This window comes from Chiloscyllium punctatum, chromosome 5, assembly GCF_047496795.1.
Source record: "Chiloscyllium punctatum isolate Juve2018m chromosome 5, sChiPun1.3, whole genome shotgun sequence".
Taxonomy (NCBI): domain Eukaryota; kingdom Metazoa; phylum Chordata; class Chondrichthyes; order Orectolobiformes; family Hemiscylliidae; genus Chiloscyllium; species Chiloscyllium punctatum.
In genome coordinates, this window is record NC_092743.1 from 59,269,788 (window position 1) to 59,286,678 (window position 16,891).

Sequence of the window (16,891 nt, forward strand, 5' to 3'; positions counted from 1 at the left end):
CCCCCAAATCTCTGTGTTGCCGCTTTCCGCAGTCTTTCACCAATTAAGTGATATTCAGCTCTTCTTCCTGCGAAAGTACATATTTTCCCCATATTTCATTCCATCTGCCAAGTTTTTGATGTTATAAATAGCATGACCATCTTGTCACTTTTTGCCTAGTTCAAAACTGAAGTAAGCACTTTTTAAAAAATGCATAAATGAAACACCTTAACCTACAAATGCTCACTTGTATACAAGTGTAAAACTTTTCAGTAATCACATATGTTATGCTTTTTTAATTTTAAAGCAATGATGGAGGTGAATATCTCAAAAAATTCAATGTGTAAATGCTTTCAGTCTATTGGTATTGATCAAACAACAAAGGTACCAGGGTTCAACTCTCAGCCTCTAGTGAAGGTTAAAATTTGACCCCACTTCAATCCCTGGTCATCATCCAGTGACCCATGCTGTCATTAAGTGTACCTAAATGGTTCAAGAATCAAAATCAGGATGAACCATACTGTCCTCTGTAGTCAAATAGCTTGTAGCATTCGCTAGCTAAGGTACTTGATGAAAAATGATTACACGAGGCGGCATATCTCAACCTGAGTTTATGCTCGACTCTGTAACAACGTCAACAAACTTCAAAAGTAATTATAATTAGTACACCATTGGCAAGTATTTCTTTAGTTACTTAGCACCAATCTCTGGAATCTGCTCCCTATACCTCTCTGCCTTTTTATCTCACTTTCTTCTTTTAAGATACTCCTTAAAATTTACCTCATTGACCAATCTTTTAGTTATCTGACTTAATATCTCAGTGGGCAGCATCTGTAAATCAGAAACAAAAATAAAGACCTCTGTGTCACTCCACCCGAAACATTTGATTTTTCTCCACGGATGCTGCCAGACCTCCTGAGCTTTTCTAGCACTTCCTGATTTTGTTTCTGATTTATAGCAACCACAGTTTTTTTGGTTTTCATTTGACCTAATATCTCATTGTCTTAAGATATGCCTGTAGAATGCCTTAGAATGTTTCATTATGATAAAGGAAGGAAAAAAGAATCAAATGCTTTTTTTTAAAGATTCCTTACAGTGCGGAAACAGGCCCTTCGGCCCAACCAGTCCACACCGACCCTCTGAAGAATAACCCACCCAGACCCATTTCCCTCTGACTATTGCACCTAACACTATGGGCAATTTAGCATGCACATCTTTGGACTGTGGGAGGAAACCCGTGCAGACACGGGGAGAATGTGCAAACTCCACACAGATAGTCACCCAAGGCTGGAATGGAACCTGCAACCCTGGTGCTGTGAGGCAGCACTGCTAACCACTGAGCCACCGTGCTGCCCCAAACAAATACAGCGCAAATCCACTGACTTCATCCATCCTTCCAAAACTGACTTCATATGCAAAATTTGCAATTGTTTGTACAAATCAAGATTTGGTCTGATGTCAGACATGAGACATGATCAATATAGACTATAAACTGTTTTGGATTTCCCTTGCTGAATACTCATCCATCAAGTTATTCTTGGTAGTGTGGATGTGCAGAGGGATCTTGGAGTCCATGTACACAGATCCCTAAAAGTTGCCACTCAGTGAATAGTGCTGTTAAGAAGGCATACGGTGTGTTAGGTTTCATTTGTAGAGATACTGAGTTCCAGACCCGCAATATCATGCTGCAACTATACAAACGCTGGTGTGGCCACACTTGGAATATTGTGTACAGTTCTGGTCCCCCATATTTCGGGAAGAATGTGGAAGCATTGGAAAAGGTGCAGAGGAGATTTACCAAGATGTTGCCTGGTCTGGAGGGAAGGTCTTATGAGGAAAGGCTGAGAGACTTGAACCTGTTCTCATTGGCAAGAAGAAGACTAAGAGGGGTTTGACAGAGACATACAAGATGATCAGAGGATTAGATAGGGTAGACAGTGAAAGTCTTTTTCCTCGGATGATGACGTCAGTGTGTACAAGGGGGCATAACTACAAATTGAGGGGTGATAGATTTAAGACAGATGTCAGAGGCAGGTTCTTTACGCAGAGAGTGTTAAGGGTATGGAATGCACTACCTGCCAATGTAGCCAACTCAGCCACATTAGGGAGATTTAAACAATCCTTAGATAAGCACATGGATGATTTTGGGATAGTGTAGGGGGACAAGCTGAGAATAGTTCACAGGTCGGCGCAACATTGAGGCCGAAAGGCCTGTTCTGCGCTGTATTGTTCTATGTTCTAAAGAGGAAGAATCCATTATAATAATCCTCAATTCAATTTAAGAGCCCAATCTCTAAATGTAGAGAATGTGTTCGTTGTCTCACTAAGACTGCCTCTTAGAGCAAGCTGTAAAAAAAAATCTGACATAAAAATTGAAAATATGACAGGTGGTTAGCAGGTTCATCATGAGCTGAAAGAATAATAATAAATTAACTTTTTAGGTTGTGACCCTTGATGTCATTTTCAGGAATGTGAGGTCATTCTTTCAGATGACCATGCATTTTTTTCTGCATTACATATTTGGGCATTTGGGTACCTAAAGATTTCACCAAGCGATGAAAACACAGTGTTACACCAAGTTTTGCCTTCTCATTATAAAGAAATAGTAAGAGACCATGTTTGGCTCAAGAATTCAGTTATTAAAGGAATTCCTTCATGTATTGAGAAGTACTGTTGAAGGTTTAATTTGCACAAAGACAAATCACTGACAGGATCATGAGCAAAGTAGCTTTAATGTTTACCAATGTTTATGCCAGACTTCTCTGGTTATAATAGAAGCCAAGAAAATTGTACTGCAGCTTTTCTAAGGAGCCAAAATTAATACATGCATTACTGGAAATAATACTTCACAGAGTCTTATCCATGAAAATCTCTTGACAATATATCAAGGATTGGAATCATATACTTTGTATGTAATAATTTTAACGTGATCAAATAACTAATTAACAAAGTACCATCACTTGCTAGACGAAAGGTAGTCAGTAGCATATCACTTTGATAAATATTTGCAAGTATTTTTCCATACATACAGCAACTATGACCAAATTCTCAAAACATTTAGCTTTGTTATAATTGTTTGTTGCCGCACCATGTAACAGTTTGCATTACTGACGTTAATTATCCAAACCAGTTGAAGGTTAATAAATTTCAGGAAAATTGTCCTTGACAGATGACAAATGTCAAAATTTTTATCCCACAGAAACAAAATAAATTAATCAGATTAAATTGTCAAATAACCTACTTCAAACACACCGCTGCAACTCTAGTATCAAAGATATCTGCTTATATGAGTTTGTACTTATGCAGTAATTCTGAGTTGCTGTGTTGAGGCATACATAGTTTTGCATGCATTCTGTGGTCTGGAACTGTGCATAATGACTGTAGAGACTACAACATTCTTTTCAGTACATGGTTGACCAGAAATTTCTTCTTTTATCAGCTTCTGTTAGAATGATGTTGGAATGGTTGGTACTTATTTTATTTAGCTGCATTACAACTATATTTTTCTTGGTCTCCACGTTCTGGCACAGCCTAAAACCTAGAACTTCTGGCTCAGACCTTAAATACTGCACCACAAAGCCTTCATTCATAGACTGAGAATGGACTCTTTACCAGTTTCCTCTGTTGAAGCCAACAATAATGGTAAAATTCACATATATATGAATCTACATGATAAATCTATTATTAAGTAATGTTCTGCATGATTTTGCCATAGTTTTATTTAAAGATTATTAAGTTGATATAAAGGCACAGAATTTCTGACACAGCTCTCTGGAATTTTCGTTGTAACAGGAGAAATGGCACAAATGGCTGTTTTATGCCCATACTCTAAATCTTATTATTAACTATCTCCAAACATACAGCCAGAGACTGGGTCAGAAATTGGAGAATTTCATATGAAAATGGCTTACTTTGGTAAAATGCTACTGTTGATTGTCATTTGTTAGCAGTGAAAAACATTCTTTGTAGTTCAAAAATGAGACTTTCTTTGATGTATATCGCTCTTTAAAGTTAACACCATCCAATATCTTTACATGGATTGGGAATCCAAATCCCCCATGCTGATAGTTGATTTCACTCTGAGCATTTCCTCAATGTTATGACCTCCAAATTAGGATAGCCCAAGCATGTTTATATAACAAACTTACACTTCTTTACGAATGGCAAATGCATATCTTTATCAGCAAAAAATAAAGAATTACTTAATGTGAACTTACAGGACTGCTGGGCAGTATCCAGTGCACTTCATTTTGGAAGTTGACACGGGATTGTTGTGTCTGTAAAGTGAAGGGAAAGGAGCTGACCTGCAATATAAGTAAATTGCAGGCCTCAAGTGCCTCATGTGAGTTAATAAACTTATCCGACAGAACCTGGCTGGATTCCCCATGTGTTGCAGAACCTGAAAAACTAAAGGAACATAAGATTCAAATTAAACTGCATGAAAGGATTTCACTTATGGTTGTACAGGAAGAAGAAAATACTTGCAAATATATAGCATATTTCACAACTGCAGGACATCCAAAAGTGTTTCTGAAGTGTTTTATTATAGACAAACATGACAGCTAATTAAATTCAGCAAGATCTCACAACTAGCAATTAAATAAATGGCCAGATAATCTATCTTAACTGGTTAAGGGATAAATGTAGACCATTTTCCAAAGATGTTACAGTTACTTTGATGAAAGTTTGAAACATAATTAGCAGATTCCTTGTATAAAGACTCGTAGGAGTGTGGCTTTTGCTGGGACTGGCAACCAGGCAGGATACCATGCAAGAAAGTTGCTGTACAGTCAGGTAGACACCATTTGGGGTTGGGGCACTCATGAGGGCAGGATGGCTGTAGTAGGGTCACTTCCAGATGAGAAGGATCCCCTCAGTCCACTGGGTAAAATGCTAACAGAGAGAAGAGACCTGCATTGGCCATATCTTCTACCAACAGTGCTTTATTTAAAATTATTTGATAGTTATTTGTTAAAGTTGATGAACTATGATCTGGGAGGCCCTTGGTGTGTGGTGATAGTGTTCCTACCCTGAGCCAGGTCACCTGGGTTCAAATCACACCTGCTCCAGAAGTATGTAATATTTCTGAACAGGTTGATGAGAAAATACTGAACTATTATCTGACCATTAATAGTAAAAATCAATGTGGAACCTAGAGATTGTTTGTACACATGACCCTCTCACACCCTGATGGACCTGTAACTCTGCTACAGACTGACATACACAATGTAAACAAAAAAAAAATGATTGTGCAGTCAATGTTAAATGAAAAGCCAGCAAGTCTTTCACAGTCAAATATTAAGGATTCAATTTAACACCAAAAATGTAGTGGCTTGTGCTTTTGTTCTAAAATCTCAGATCCTATACAAATGCTCCTCCTTCAGCCTGTTGTTGGACTTAATGGACACAGAACAAAACTGGCCAGCCAACCTAGGGGCAGGCTTGCAACCTCAAGACATTGAAGAGGCTGCAGGCTTCTGGTTTCCTGGCTAAACTTGTAGCTTTCTAAGGCTTGTAGAAACTTGGCAGCTGAAGAAGGGAAGGAAAGCTCTGGGCAGAAGGCAAGCACCTTTGCAGCACTGCTTGTGGATCAAGAGGTGGAATGCTTTCCCCACACCGAGCACCCCCAAAACTCTCGTACTCTCATAAAAACTCTGATCAAGGGATTGAATTCTTTTCAGGGTCTACAATCAGATTCCCGCCCACTGTATTCTTGGTTCAGAATTGATCCCACGTGTTCCTATGACTTACTCTCGAGTCCTCTCTATCCAACCCAAAGCTAAGGCTGACAATCTTCTCGGTAGGGAACCAGTCAAGAAGGAAACCCACAAAAACTTGATTGGTTCATGTCCAAGGCTTCACAGCTTTGCCTGCATAACCTGCCCCTGTTAATATTTGGCCAAGTATTTTAGGTGTAGCCATAACATTCTATAAACTTTTTAAAAAGATCAAAATGCTTTACTCATTTGATGGAAATGCATTACATGGTCATAAAGCAGATAACCAAGCATAAACTCTTTAGTTGAAGATTTTGTCACGAATGTTTCTATATAATATGAAAAGATTTTCAAAAATTCAAAACATTTGATATGACATTTTACCAGTAGAAAAATAATATACATCTTACAATATGCACCGTCAAGTGACATGCATATATTAGGCAAAAGAAGACAGTTATAGAAGAGTTTTAACTTTTACAACCAATTTAAAGAGCATAAATATTTAACAACTTTATCAGAAATACCACTTAGTAGGTACTTATCTTAACAAAATTTTCTGGAAATTTACAGTTATTTCCCATTTCAGAAATTCTAATTGATAGCAGGTACAGTAGAGGTTCACATGGTCACCCGAGGGAAGAAATTGTTAAAAACAGGACAAACAATATGTGATTTAACAGACCAAAAGGCCACCCTCGGGTGACTGTCTATGGAAAGTTTGCACATATTCCCTATGTCAGCATCAGTGCTAGATGCTAAACTGACCATAATGTCCAGAGGTGTGTAGTTTCGGTGGATTAGCCATGGGAAATTCAGGTTTACAGGAATAGAGTGGGGAGGTGGGTCTGGGCGGCATGTTCTTCGGAGGGATGGTGTGGATCTGATGGGCCAATTGGCCTGCTTCCACAGTGTAGAAATTCTATGCTTTGACTCTAAGAGAACAAGATTCAAACTGTTCACTGACATGCTTCATCAAGATGCTCATTTATCGAACTCTGGTTGTTAGCCTGGGATGGTGGAAGAGCATATCATGGAAAATGTTAGTTGAGAAATGATAATATGCAAAATCAAACAGCAGGCTTTAAACTTCATCACAGTCAAGCATTAGCCTTAGGCTGTGATTAATGGACACTATAAAAATACCTAAATGACCTGCAACATTCTGAGAACTGTGAAGAAGGAAAAATGAAAATAAAATTGCAGTAAACTTACCTAGTGAAATCAATATGAGAGTTGTCATGAATAAGAACAAAGAGTGTGTATGGGTTCTGCTTGACCTTTTTCATGAAAGCTTCAAACTTATTCTGAATGTCATGGTCTAACCGGATAATATATTTCTCAGCCCTTTGATAGGCTACAGTGTCCTCCTCTAGACCTAAGTCCACAAGTACTCCTGTGTAAAAATAAAAGACATATTATGTATTAAATGATAAATATGGACTTTTCACTGAATCTGTATTTGTTAGGTATCAATACTAAATTTATTGGGGTGACTCTTTCTGTTGCAAAATATAAGTGCAAAGGGAAAATGTCCATGTCCAGAAATTGATCACCTCTGCAGTCTGTGATCTTATGGAAGGTAGCTAACTGAGATGCTGCCTCTAGGTTCACCATCCATTTAAGGATGATGGATGGAAGTGGAATGAGAGACTCAACTGAGAGCTTGTAATTCTCCAGAATAGGCAGGAGCATGAATGTGACGGCAGTTCAAAATGGAGGCTTTTGTAGATGATTGAGATTTCAAAGATAAAGAAATCCCACCACTGTTATGAATATTTGAAATGGAGGGGGTGTCCTTACAGAAGTCTGATAACAGCCATGACTCTTGCTTTGTCATCTGTGCAGCATTGAAAGAAGGATCCATTGATGCCCTTAGTAGTGTCTCTTTGCAAAATTCCACTGGAGGCAGGACAGTGAGAGAGAAATGTTTGATAACAATTCTTTGAAATGTCCACAAACTCACCTCCAACGCCACAATAATAAGTTATATAGTACAATACAGCACAGAGGTAGGCCCTTTGCCCCATCAAGGCAGTGTCGATTCTTAATCTTATCCAGACCCATTACTTACTGCCCAAGTGTGATATCTATGCCTCTATTCAATTCATGTTCAACGTTTAAGATATGCCTTAAACGTTGCTAACACACCTGCTTCCACCAGCAGTGCATTCCAGGCACCCACCATCCTGCGTGTATAAAACTTTCCCTTCACTTCTCCCCTAAATGTTTCCCTTCTCACCTTGAACTTGTGCTCTCTTGTAGTTGACTGTTCCACCCTGGAAAAAAGCCTCTGACTATCCAACTTATCGATGCCTCTCATAGCTTTGTAGACCTCTATCATTCGCCCCTCTGCCATCATCTTTCCAGTGAAAACAATCCAAGTTTATCCAACCTCTCCTCATAACAAAAACCTTGCAGACCAGGCAACATCTTGGTAAACCTTCTCTGCATCCTCTCCAAAGCATTCACATCCTTCTGGTAGTTTGGCAACCAGAACTGCATTCAGTATTCCGAATTTGGCCTGGCTAAAGTTTTGTACTGCTGTAACATAACTTGCCATGGTTTATATTCGATACTCCAGCTGATGAAGGCAAACACGCTGCATGCCTTCTTGACCACCTTATCCACCAGATTAGATTAGATTAGATTAGATTAGATTACTTACAGTGTGGAAACAGGCCCTTCAGCCCAACAAGTCCACACCGCCCCGCCGAAGCGCAACCCACCCATACCCCTACATTTACCCCTTACCTAACACTATGGGCAATTTAGCATGGCCAATTCACCTGACCTGCACATCTTTGGACTGTGGGAGGAAACCGGAGTACCCGGAGGAAACCCACGCAGACACGGGGAGAACGTGCAAACTCCACACAGTTAGTCGCCTGAGGCGGGAATTGAACCCGGATCTCTGGCGCTGTGAGGCAACAGTGCTAACCACTGTGCCACCGTGCCGCCCACCAGGGTTGCCAGTTTCAGGGATCTGTGAACCTGTACATCCTGATCCCTCTTTATGTCATTGTTCCTAAGGGTCTGTCATTTATCTATAATTCAGACTGAATTTGATCTTCCAAAATGCATCACCTTGCATTTGTTTGGATTAAACTCCATCTGCCATTTCTCTGCCCAAATCTGCAGTTTATCTATATCTTCCTGTATCCTTTGACAATCCCCCTCACTATCTGCAATTCTGCCAATATTGGTGTCACCCACAAACTTACTAATCAGATCACCTCTTGGTCATATATATATATATATTACAAACAGCAAAGGTCTCAGCACTGATCACTGCGGAACACCACCACTTACTGACCTCCATTTGAAAAGCATGCTTCCACCACTAATCTCTGTCTTCTATGACTAAGCTACTTTTGTATCCATCCATCCAGCTTATCCCAGATCCCATGAGACTCTACTTTCTATAACAGTCTGCCATGAGATACCATATCAAATGGCTTACTAAAGTCCATGTAGATGACATTTGTTGCCCTTCCCTTATCAATCATTCTTGTCACCTCCTCAAAAAACTCAATGAAGTTGGTGAGACATGACCTTCCACACACAAACCCATGCTGCCTATCACGAAAAAGTCCATTAGTTTCCAAACGTGAATAAATCCTGTCTCTCATTATCTTCTACACCATCTTCCCCACCACTGACATCAGGCTCACCGGTTTGTAATTGCCTGGATTATCCCCCTTTCCTTTTTTTTTGTAAATATATTTATTAGCAATTTTTTTAACTTTACAAACATATAAAATAATTTGAAAAAAACAATCAATCACATAGATCAGTATAATATAAAGAAAACAACACAAATTATAATACAACTACTATCTACTAACTACTAACCTACTCTATAATACAAAGCAAACCCTAACACGGTGCAAAGCAACACCAAAAAAAGAAAAGCAAAAAAAACCACAAAATACAGAACAGCTATGCTTGGCGCAAGGCTCCCAAACAAAGGAACGGGAGCATTGTATACATACCCGTATTAACTCGGGAGACCCCCTCCAGGGCCCAGGGCTTTACAAATCTAATCAGCCTGGTTAAACAAACGCTCTAGTTAAGATAATTGATAAATCTATATCCAAATAACTCAAGTAGGGCTGCCATATCTTATAAAAATGGTCTGTTGTGTGGTGCACCATGTTTGTGAAAAAGTCCAGGGAATGTGCTCCATTATTAATTTCTGCCATCCCAGCAAGCCTGGCAGGTTCTCAGACACAATTCAGTGTGCAAGAATATTAAATAGTTTCTTCCCATGCCCGTCTAAAGATGGCAAATTCGGTAGACCTGAGAGATATCGTGTCTACTTTGACTTCAGTCCTCAATATCCTCTGTATCTCTTCCGCCACAGCACTCCAATAAACACAGAGCCTGTGGCATGTCCAGAAGCAATGGGTAAGAGTACCTACACTTATTTTATATTTGGGGCACACTGAAGATGCCCCTTTTTTAAACATCCCCAGACGGTCTGGTGTCAGATGAGCCCTGTGCAGAACTTTTAACTGCGTAGCGCATGTCCTGTTACAGATTGAGATCTTTCGAGTAGTCTCCCATATGTTCTCCCATGTTTCAGAAGAGATCTCCACTAACAGCTCTTGCTCCCAGACCTCACATAACCGGTTAATATCCTGCCAGGCCCTGCCACCCAGCAGGCGATAGAGGGCACTAACCGAAAGGGTGCTTGTGGAACGTAGCAACAACCTCTCTGTATTGGGCTTATAGAGCTTAGTGAGAAGCATAATCTTCTTCTGGATGAAATCCCTAACCTGAAAAAAACGGAAAAGGTCTCTGCTGGGCAATCCATATTTGCAGCTCAGTTGCTCAAAAGACATCATAACCTCCCCCTCAAACAAGTCTCCTAAACTAGAAACTCCTCTCGCTGCCCATAGTTTGAACCCTGAGTCCATCATCCCTGGTTGGAACCCTGGTATGCCAACTACAGGTGTAAGTGACGAAGTCTTGGATAAACAACCCTCACTCTGACGCATTGCCCTCCATGTCTTGACTGTACTAATGACAATGAGGTTCCGGCAATGGTCCATAACTGTCCTCATCTTATCCATGAACAATAGGTTAATAAGAGGGCATTTTGCTTGGGATGCCTCAATATCCAGCCATATTGAGTTTGGATCGTTACCTACCCATTCGCAGACAAAGGACAGCAGGGAACTCAATTGATACCTTCTGATGTCTGGGAAATCAACTCCTCTCTTTCTTTGAGGCAACTGCAATTTAGTAAGTTTGATGAGGGGCCGCCCACAATGCCAGACAAAAGAACCAAACCATCCCATAAGCTTCCACAGCGTTGACGTGGGAAACCTTATAGGGAGCATACGCAAGGGATAAAACAAACAAGAAAGAATATTCATCTTAATGAAAGATATTTGGCCCAGCCATGAAATTGGAAGAGCCTCCCATCTCTGGAGATCTCGCCTAATATTGTGGAGCAAATGAGCAAAGTTAGTGCGAAATAACACAGATCAAACTTGGGGGTAATAAAAATGCCTAGGTACCGGAACCCTGCCCGTGACCACTTAAAAGGGAACTTAGAGCCACCTACAACTTCTGGCACATCCTTAAGGTTCCTTCCGATTTTGCAAAGTTAATCTTATATCCTGAAATAGCCCCCAAATGCATTGATACATTGTATCAAATGGGGTATGGAGGTGATTGGGTTCGATAAAAACAGAAGTACATCATCCGCGTACAGTGTAATTTTGTGTGCCCTCGATCCCACTTCCGGAGCGGTTATGTGGACATTCTGACGAACGGCCTCTGCCAGCGGCTTTATCACCAATGTAAACAACAATGGTGAGGGGGGCAGCCTTGCCAACTATTCCTACCAATCGTAAAATTCCCAGACTTCACCCTGTTGGTGGTGACCGCGGCCAGAGGGTGGCGATATAAAACCTCCACCCACCTAGCAAAGACTCCACCCAATCTGAACTGTTCTAAGACATAAAAAAGATATGGACATTCCATCTTGTCAAGTACTTTCTCTGCATCTAAGGAAATCACCAACCCCTGAATCCACCATTACTGACAAACTTGGACCACATTCAGCAACCTTCTAATATTATTAGACGACCTACGGCCTGTCTGGTCCTCTTTAATAATATGGGGCAACACCCTTTCCAATCTCAGTGCCAGGATCTTGGATAGAATCTTGAAGTCTGAGTTTAATAGAGAGATGGGCTTGTATGAGGCCCATACAGGAACCTTCCCCTTCTTAAAAGTTAAGGAAATATTAGCTTCTCTCAAAGATGGTGGTAGGCGTTCATGCATATAGGAGTGATTGTACATCTCCAACATCAGCCCTGACAGAATCCTTATAAGCTCCTTATAAAACTCACCCGGAAGACCATCATGGCCAGGCGCTTTCCCACTCTGAAGTTGCCTAGCTGCCTCCTGTATTTCCTGAACTGTCAAGGGGGGCATTAAGGAGAGAGGCCTGTTCCAAGGTTACCCCTTGGAGGTCCAGGTTCTTAAAAAAGGTCTCCATTTTCGCCCTCCTGTCTTCGCAACCTTCAGACCGATACAATTCAGAGTAAAAGCTCCGAAAGGCCTCATTAATCTTTTTAGTATCATACGTAAGGACCCCAGCGCTGTCTCTGATTGCAGTAATGGATTGGGGAGCATGCTTTTTTCCTAGTCAGGTTTGCTAAATATTTCCATGGCCTATCCCCATATTCGAACAGCCTCTGCCTAACAAAAGCAAGTTCTTTCTTTGCGTTTTGTGTCAGTATTGAATTCAAGGCAGCCCAAAGGGCTGTGATCCGCTGTAACTTAGTCACCGAAGGCCACGCAAAATGAGCTGCCTCCACGGCCTTCAACCGTGTCTCAAGTCAACGTTGCTGTTCCTCCTTCTGTCGTTTCCAGCTAGCTGAATAGGAAATAGCTAATCCCCTAGCAAAGGCCTTAGCAGTCTCCCATAGCATGGATGGACTACTAGCCATGCCTGAGTTGATAGTCAAGAATTCCTGAAACTCCTTCAAAAGGTATTACACAAATTTGGAATCCTTAAGGAGAAAGGGCCCAAACACTAGTGCCGCAAACCTAGCCCTTCACTCTTGGCCTTAACCTCCAAATATACTGCCGCATGATCAGAGATAGCTATATTCCCAATTTTACAACCCATAATTGAATCCAGAAGGGCCGAGGAAGCCAGAAAGAGGTCAATCCTCGTGTGACATTTACATGGGTTTGAAAAAAAAGGTGAAGTCCCTGCCAGTAGGGTGAAGACATCTCCAAATCTCCATCAGCTCCAACTCCTTGCATAAGTCAACCACCTGCTTGGCCTGCAAAGAAATAGTTGAGGGCCCAAAAGGCATCCTGTCCATTGTCGGATCCAAAGGACAATTAAATTCCCCCCCTATAATACTGTGCCGTGTTCCAAAAGGACTCAACTTACAGAAAGCACTAATCAAAAATTTGAGGGGATGTGCCAGAGGACAGTAGACGTTTAAAATGCCATTTTCCTCCCCATGTATCAGGGATTTAAGTATCACAAATCGTCCCTGCTCATCTTTCACCTGCTCTAACAATGTGAACGGAAGATTTTTCTGGATAAGTACCGCCACTCCCCTACTTTTAGTAGTAAAGGATGAAAAGAATACCCGATCATAACCCCCCGTTGTAATTTCAGGTGTCCCCCATCATCAAGATGGGTTTCCTGCAACAAAGCGATATCAACCCTTTCCCTCTTAAGGCTAGAAAGCACTTTTTTTTTCCTTTTAATAGGCAAATGACTTCCCTTAATGTTCCAGGTGCACCATTTAATAAGACACTTAGCCATATCCCATTTCAGATACTCTTTAACCCCTCAGAGGGAGAACCCTGCTTACAAAGCGCTGAGAATAGGTAAATAAAGACTCATAGAATCAAAAAACTATATATACAAAAACTACTCTATCGTAACTATAAAAAACTATTACTACCAAAAAACTACAAAGAAAACCAACCTTAGAACCTTGAATGGAAGACTCTTCCCCCTGCCCATAGGGGCACTCACCCTACCCATCCCCTCCTTCACAGCTCCTTCAAACCTGGACTGTGCCCCAGCCTTAAGCCAGAAAAAAAAAACAAGGAGATGATCCTTAAATCAAAAGAAAAAGTCAGGATGAGCACTCCACCCATCCCTGGCTTCATGACACCCCTACTTGTGACTAAAAGAGAAGCAGAACAAACAAAAAAAAGGGAGAGAGAGACAACAAAGAACATCCACAAAATTTCTCATCAGAAAATCCAGTTATTAAAAAAAAAAGAACAACTTATTCCAAAGTCTTTTTCCCCCTTTCCAAAAAGGAAATTATTAGGGAGAAAGAAAGGAATTTTAAAAAAAGGAAGGGAAAACATGGGTAAAAATAGAAAAGTGAACAAACATTAACCATAATCCGTCTATTTTAAAGTGTCCACAAAGTTTTTAGCCTTATCCGCCAAGTCAAATGTATAAACTGAGTCCTCACGGCTGAAACGAAGTACTGCGCGGTATCTCATGGAGTACTGGATGCCTAGGTTCCTCAGCCTCTTTTTAAATTCATCGGAGGACTTCCTCTTTCGGATTACAGCTGCTGAAAAATCCTGGAAAAACATGATTTTTGTCCCCTTGTACAGCAGCGCCTGCGATCTTTTCTAGGGATCTGGAAGCTTCTATGACTTTTTGCTTGTCCTTATATGAGTGGAAGTGCACCAGGACCGGGTGGGGATGCTGCACCAGCCCTGACCTGTGCACTGTAACCCGATAAGCTCTTTCAATCTGAAGCCTGCTGGACTCGATGTGAAGGCCCAAAAACTTCAGCAGCCAGTTTTCAAAGAAACTAACTGGCTGCTCACCTTCCTCACCTTCAGGGAGCCCGACAATTTGGAGATTTATCCTCCGACCTCGACTTTTGAGGTCGTTGATATGGTTTCGCAAGGCCCGCACCTCTCGCTCCAGCACCTGGATCCGAGTGGATGAGGACTCCATTTCAGCTTCTGAGGCTTTAGTTCGACCCCCCACCTCCTCCAGCCTCTCCCTGAGGCCCTGGATCTCCTGCTTGTGCTTCTGCAGCCTGGATGCGATAGGTTGGACCTGGGCACGAATCTCCCCATGGATCTCCTCAATCACAGCTGCAACTTTCAAGGTAAGTCTCTCCATCGCTGCAGCCAATTCCTGTGAATCTGTCAGGTCCCCACGGGGTTCAGAAGAGGCTGCTACTGCAGTCTCCAGTGTGGTAGGTGCTGCAGTGGAGTGTCCTCCCTGCTGCTGTTTGCTTGCTCCTTTTCCCTTTGGCATCCTTCCCGCTCCCAAATATTAACAATATGTGTTCTGTAAGGTTTCACCACATAAGTTGGCCAGGGATGGCAAAAAACACCAGTATGCCTTGGCTGTTAGGCAGAGCTGTCCAAAGCAGTCCTACAGAATCGCTGCCATCTTGCCGAGTTTCTCCCTTTCCCTTCTTAAATAAAGGACAAATATTGGCCATTCTCCAGTCCTCTGGAACATCTCCTGAGGCCAAAGAGGATGTAAAGGTATCTATTAAGGCCCCAGCTATTTCCTCCCTTGCCTCCTACATTACGCTGTTATAGATCACGTCTGGCCCTGAGGAACAACGAAATAGCACCCAAAGCAGCTGCTTCAACTCAAGTCTGGTTTTGGTGAAATACATGTGTAAAACATGATGTGTACAGATGCCATCAGATTAAAGGCTTCATAAAGAACAGGAAAGTGCGGGGCCAGCAGCTTCTCAAACAATGTGAGAGCACGTGGACTTCAGCTTCTTAAAGAGAAGAGTGGGCCTGTGTGAGAATGCTAACAGTAGCTGGAGATAAAAACTGGAGGCAGAGATCCCCTTCAACCTGTTTTTAACCTGTTGGAGCTGAAGTGCATTTCAAGTTCACAGGAAAACAGGTACATGACTGGTGGGCATTTCTTTGCATCTCTTTTGATTGGCCAAATATTTTAAATCAGGAGATGTTAATATAGTTGAACAGTTAATTTAAGACATTCACTTTTAAATTATTTAACATCAAAATGAATTGTATAGAATAGAAGTAGCTAGACAGGCTATGTGTTATTGCTGTAGCATGTATAAATTGGGGGGTATGGATATGATCCACAGTGACATTTGCAGCAAGTGTTGGCTGCTCAATGAACTTCAGCTCAGAGTTGATAAGTTGTAGTTGGAGCTATAGACACTGTACACACATCAAGTAGAGGGAGATGTAGGGGGAGTGTTTCAGGAGATGATCACATCCTTAAGATTAATTGCATCACATTTGGTTGTGGTAAACGCAGGCCAAAATAGAAGGGAGGTGAGGTACCTTTGTTAATAAATAAGTTTTCCATGTGGTATTGAGTAGTTATATAGGCGTAATAGATCATGATAAGAAACTATCTTCGGTGTAAATCTGGAATAGTAATGCATATAAGTTATGCATAAGAGCTGTCTTTAGGTCCCCAAAGAGTTGTAGGCAATCTCGGATGCGAGGTCATAGTTTTAGGCTTAGGAGTGACAGATTTAAAATAGAAATGAGGAGGAATTACTTCTCTCAGAGTTATGAATTTGTTGAATTCACTATACCAAACAGCAGTGAACACTCAGGCACTAAATACATTTAAGGAGGAGATTAATAGATTTTTAATTAGTAACAAGTTAACGAGTTGTGGAGAACAGGCAAGGAAATGTGACAAGATCAGCCATGATCATATTAAATGGTGGAGCAGGCTTAAGGACAAAATTACCTACTTTTGCTTCTAATTCTTATGTCCTTAAGAATTTAGAAGAACAAAGGGTGATCTTATTGAAACATACAACATACAATATTCTGAGGCGGCTTGTCAGGATAAATGTTGAGAATACGTTTCCACTAGTGTGAAATCTCGAACATGGGCAACATGGCTACAGAATAAGGGGACATTCATTTAAAACTGAGATGCAAAGGAATTTCTTCTCTCAGAGGATTACCAATGTCTGGAATTCTTTATCCTAGAGAGCTGTGGAGTCTAGAAGTTATTTAGCGAGGATATAGAATGATTTTCAAATATTGGGGAATTGAAGGCTATGAGGAGCTCGCCTGAAAAAGGACTGTAGCCTGGGTCTCATGAGCTCGTTGAATAGGAATCAGCCTTGAGGGGATGAATAATATATCCCTGCTCCTAGCAGTTGTAGGGAGGAGGATTAAAGTTTATGGAGTCCTTC

The 16,891-nt window shown here is 41.2% G+C and overlaps 1 protein-coding gene across 7 annotated transcripts in view; it reads right to left on the reverse strand.

The window, feature by feature from the left end:
* Window positions 1-16,891, reverse strand: part of greb1l (GREB1 like retinoic acid receptor coactivator) — a 348,236-nt gene that overhangs the window by 59,481 nt on the left and 271,864 nt on the right. For all 7 annotated transcript variants that reach the window (XM_072570405.1, XM_072570400.1, XM_072570404.1 and 4 more), the window contains 2 exons: window positions 6,912-7,092; window positions 4,197-4,386 (listed from right to left, as the gene is read on the reverse strand). In XM_072570405.1, the coding sequence (XP_072426506.1) occupies window positions 4,197-4,386; window positions 6,912-7,092 (371 nt within the window). The remainder of the gene's footprint in view (window positions 1-4,196; window positions 4,387-6,911; window positions 7,093-16,891) is intronic.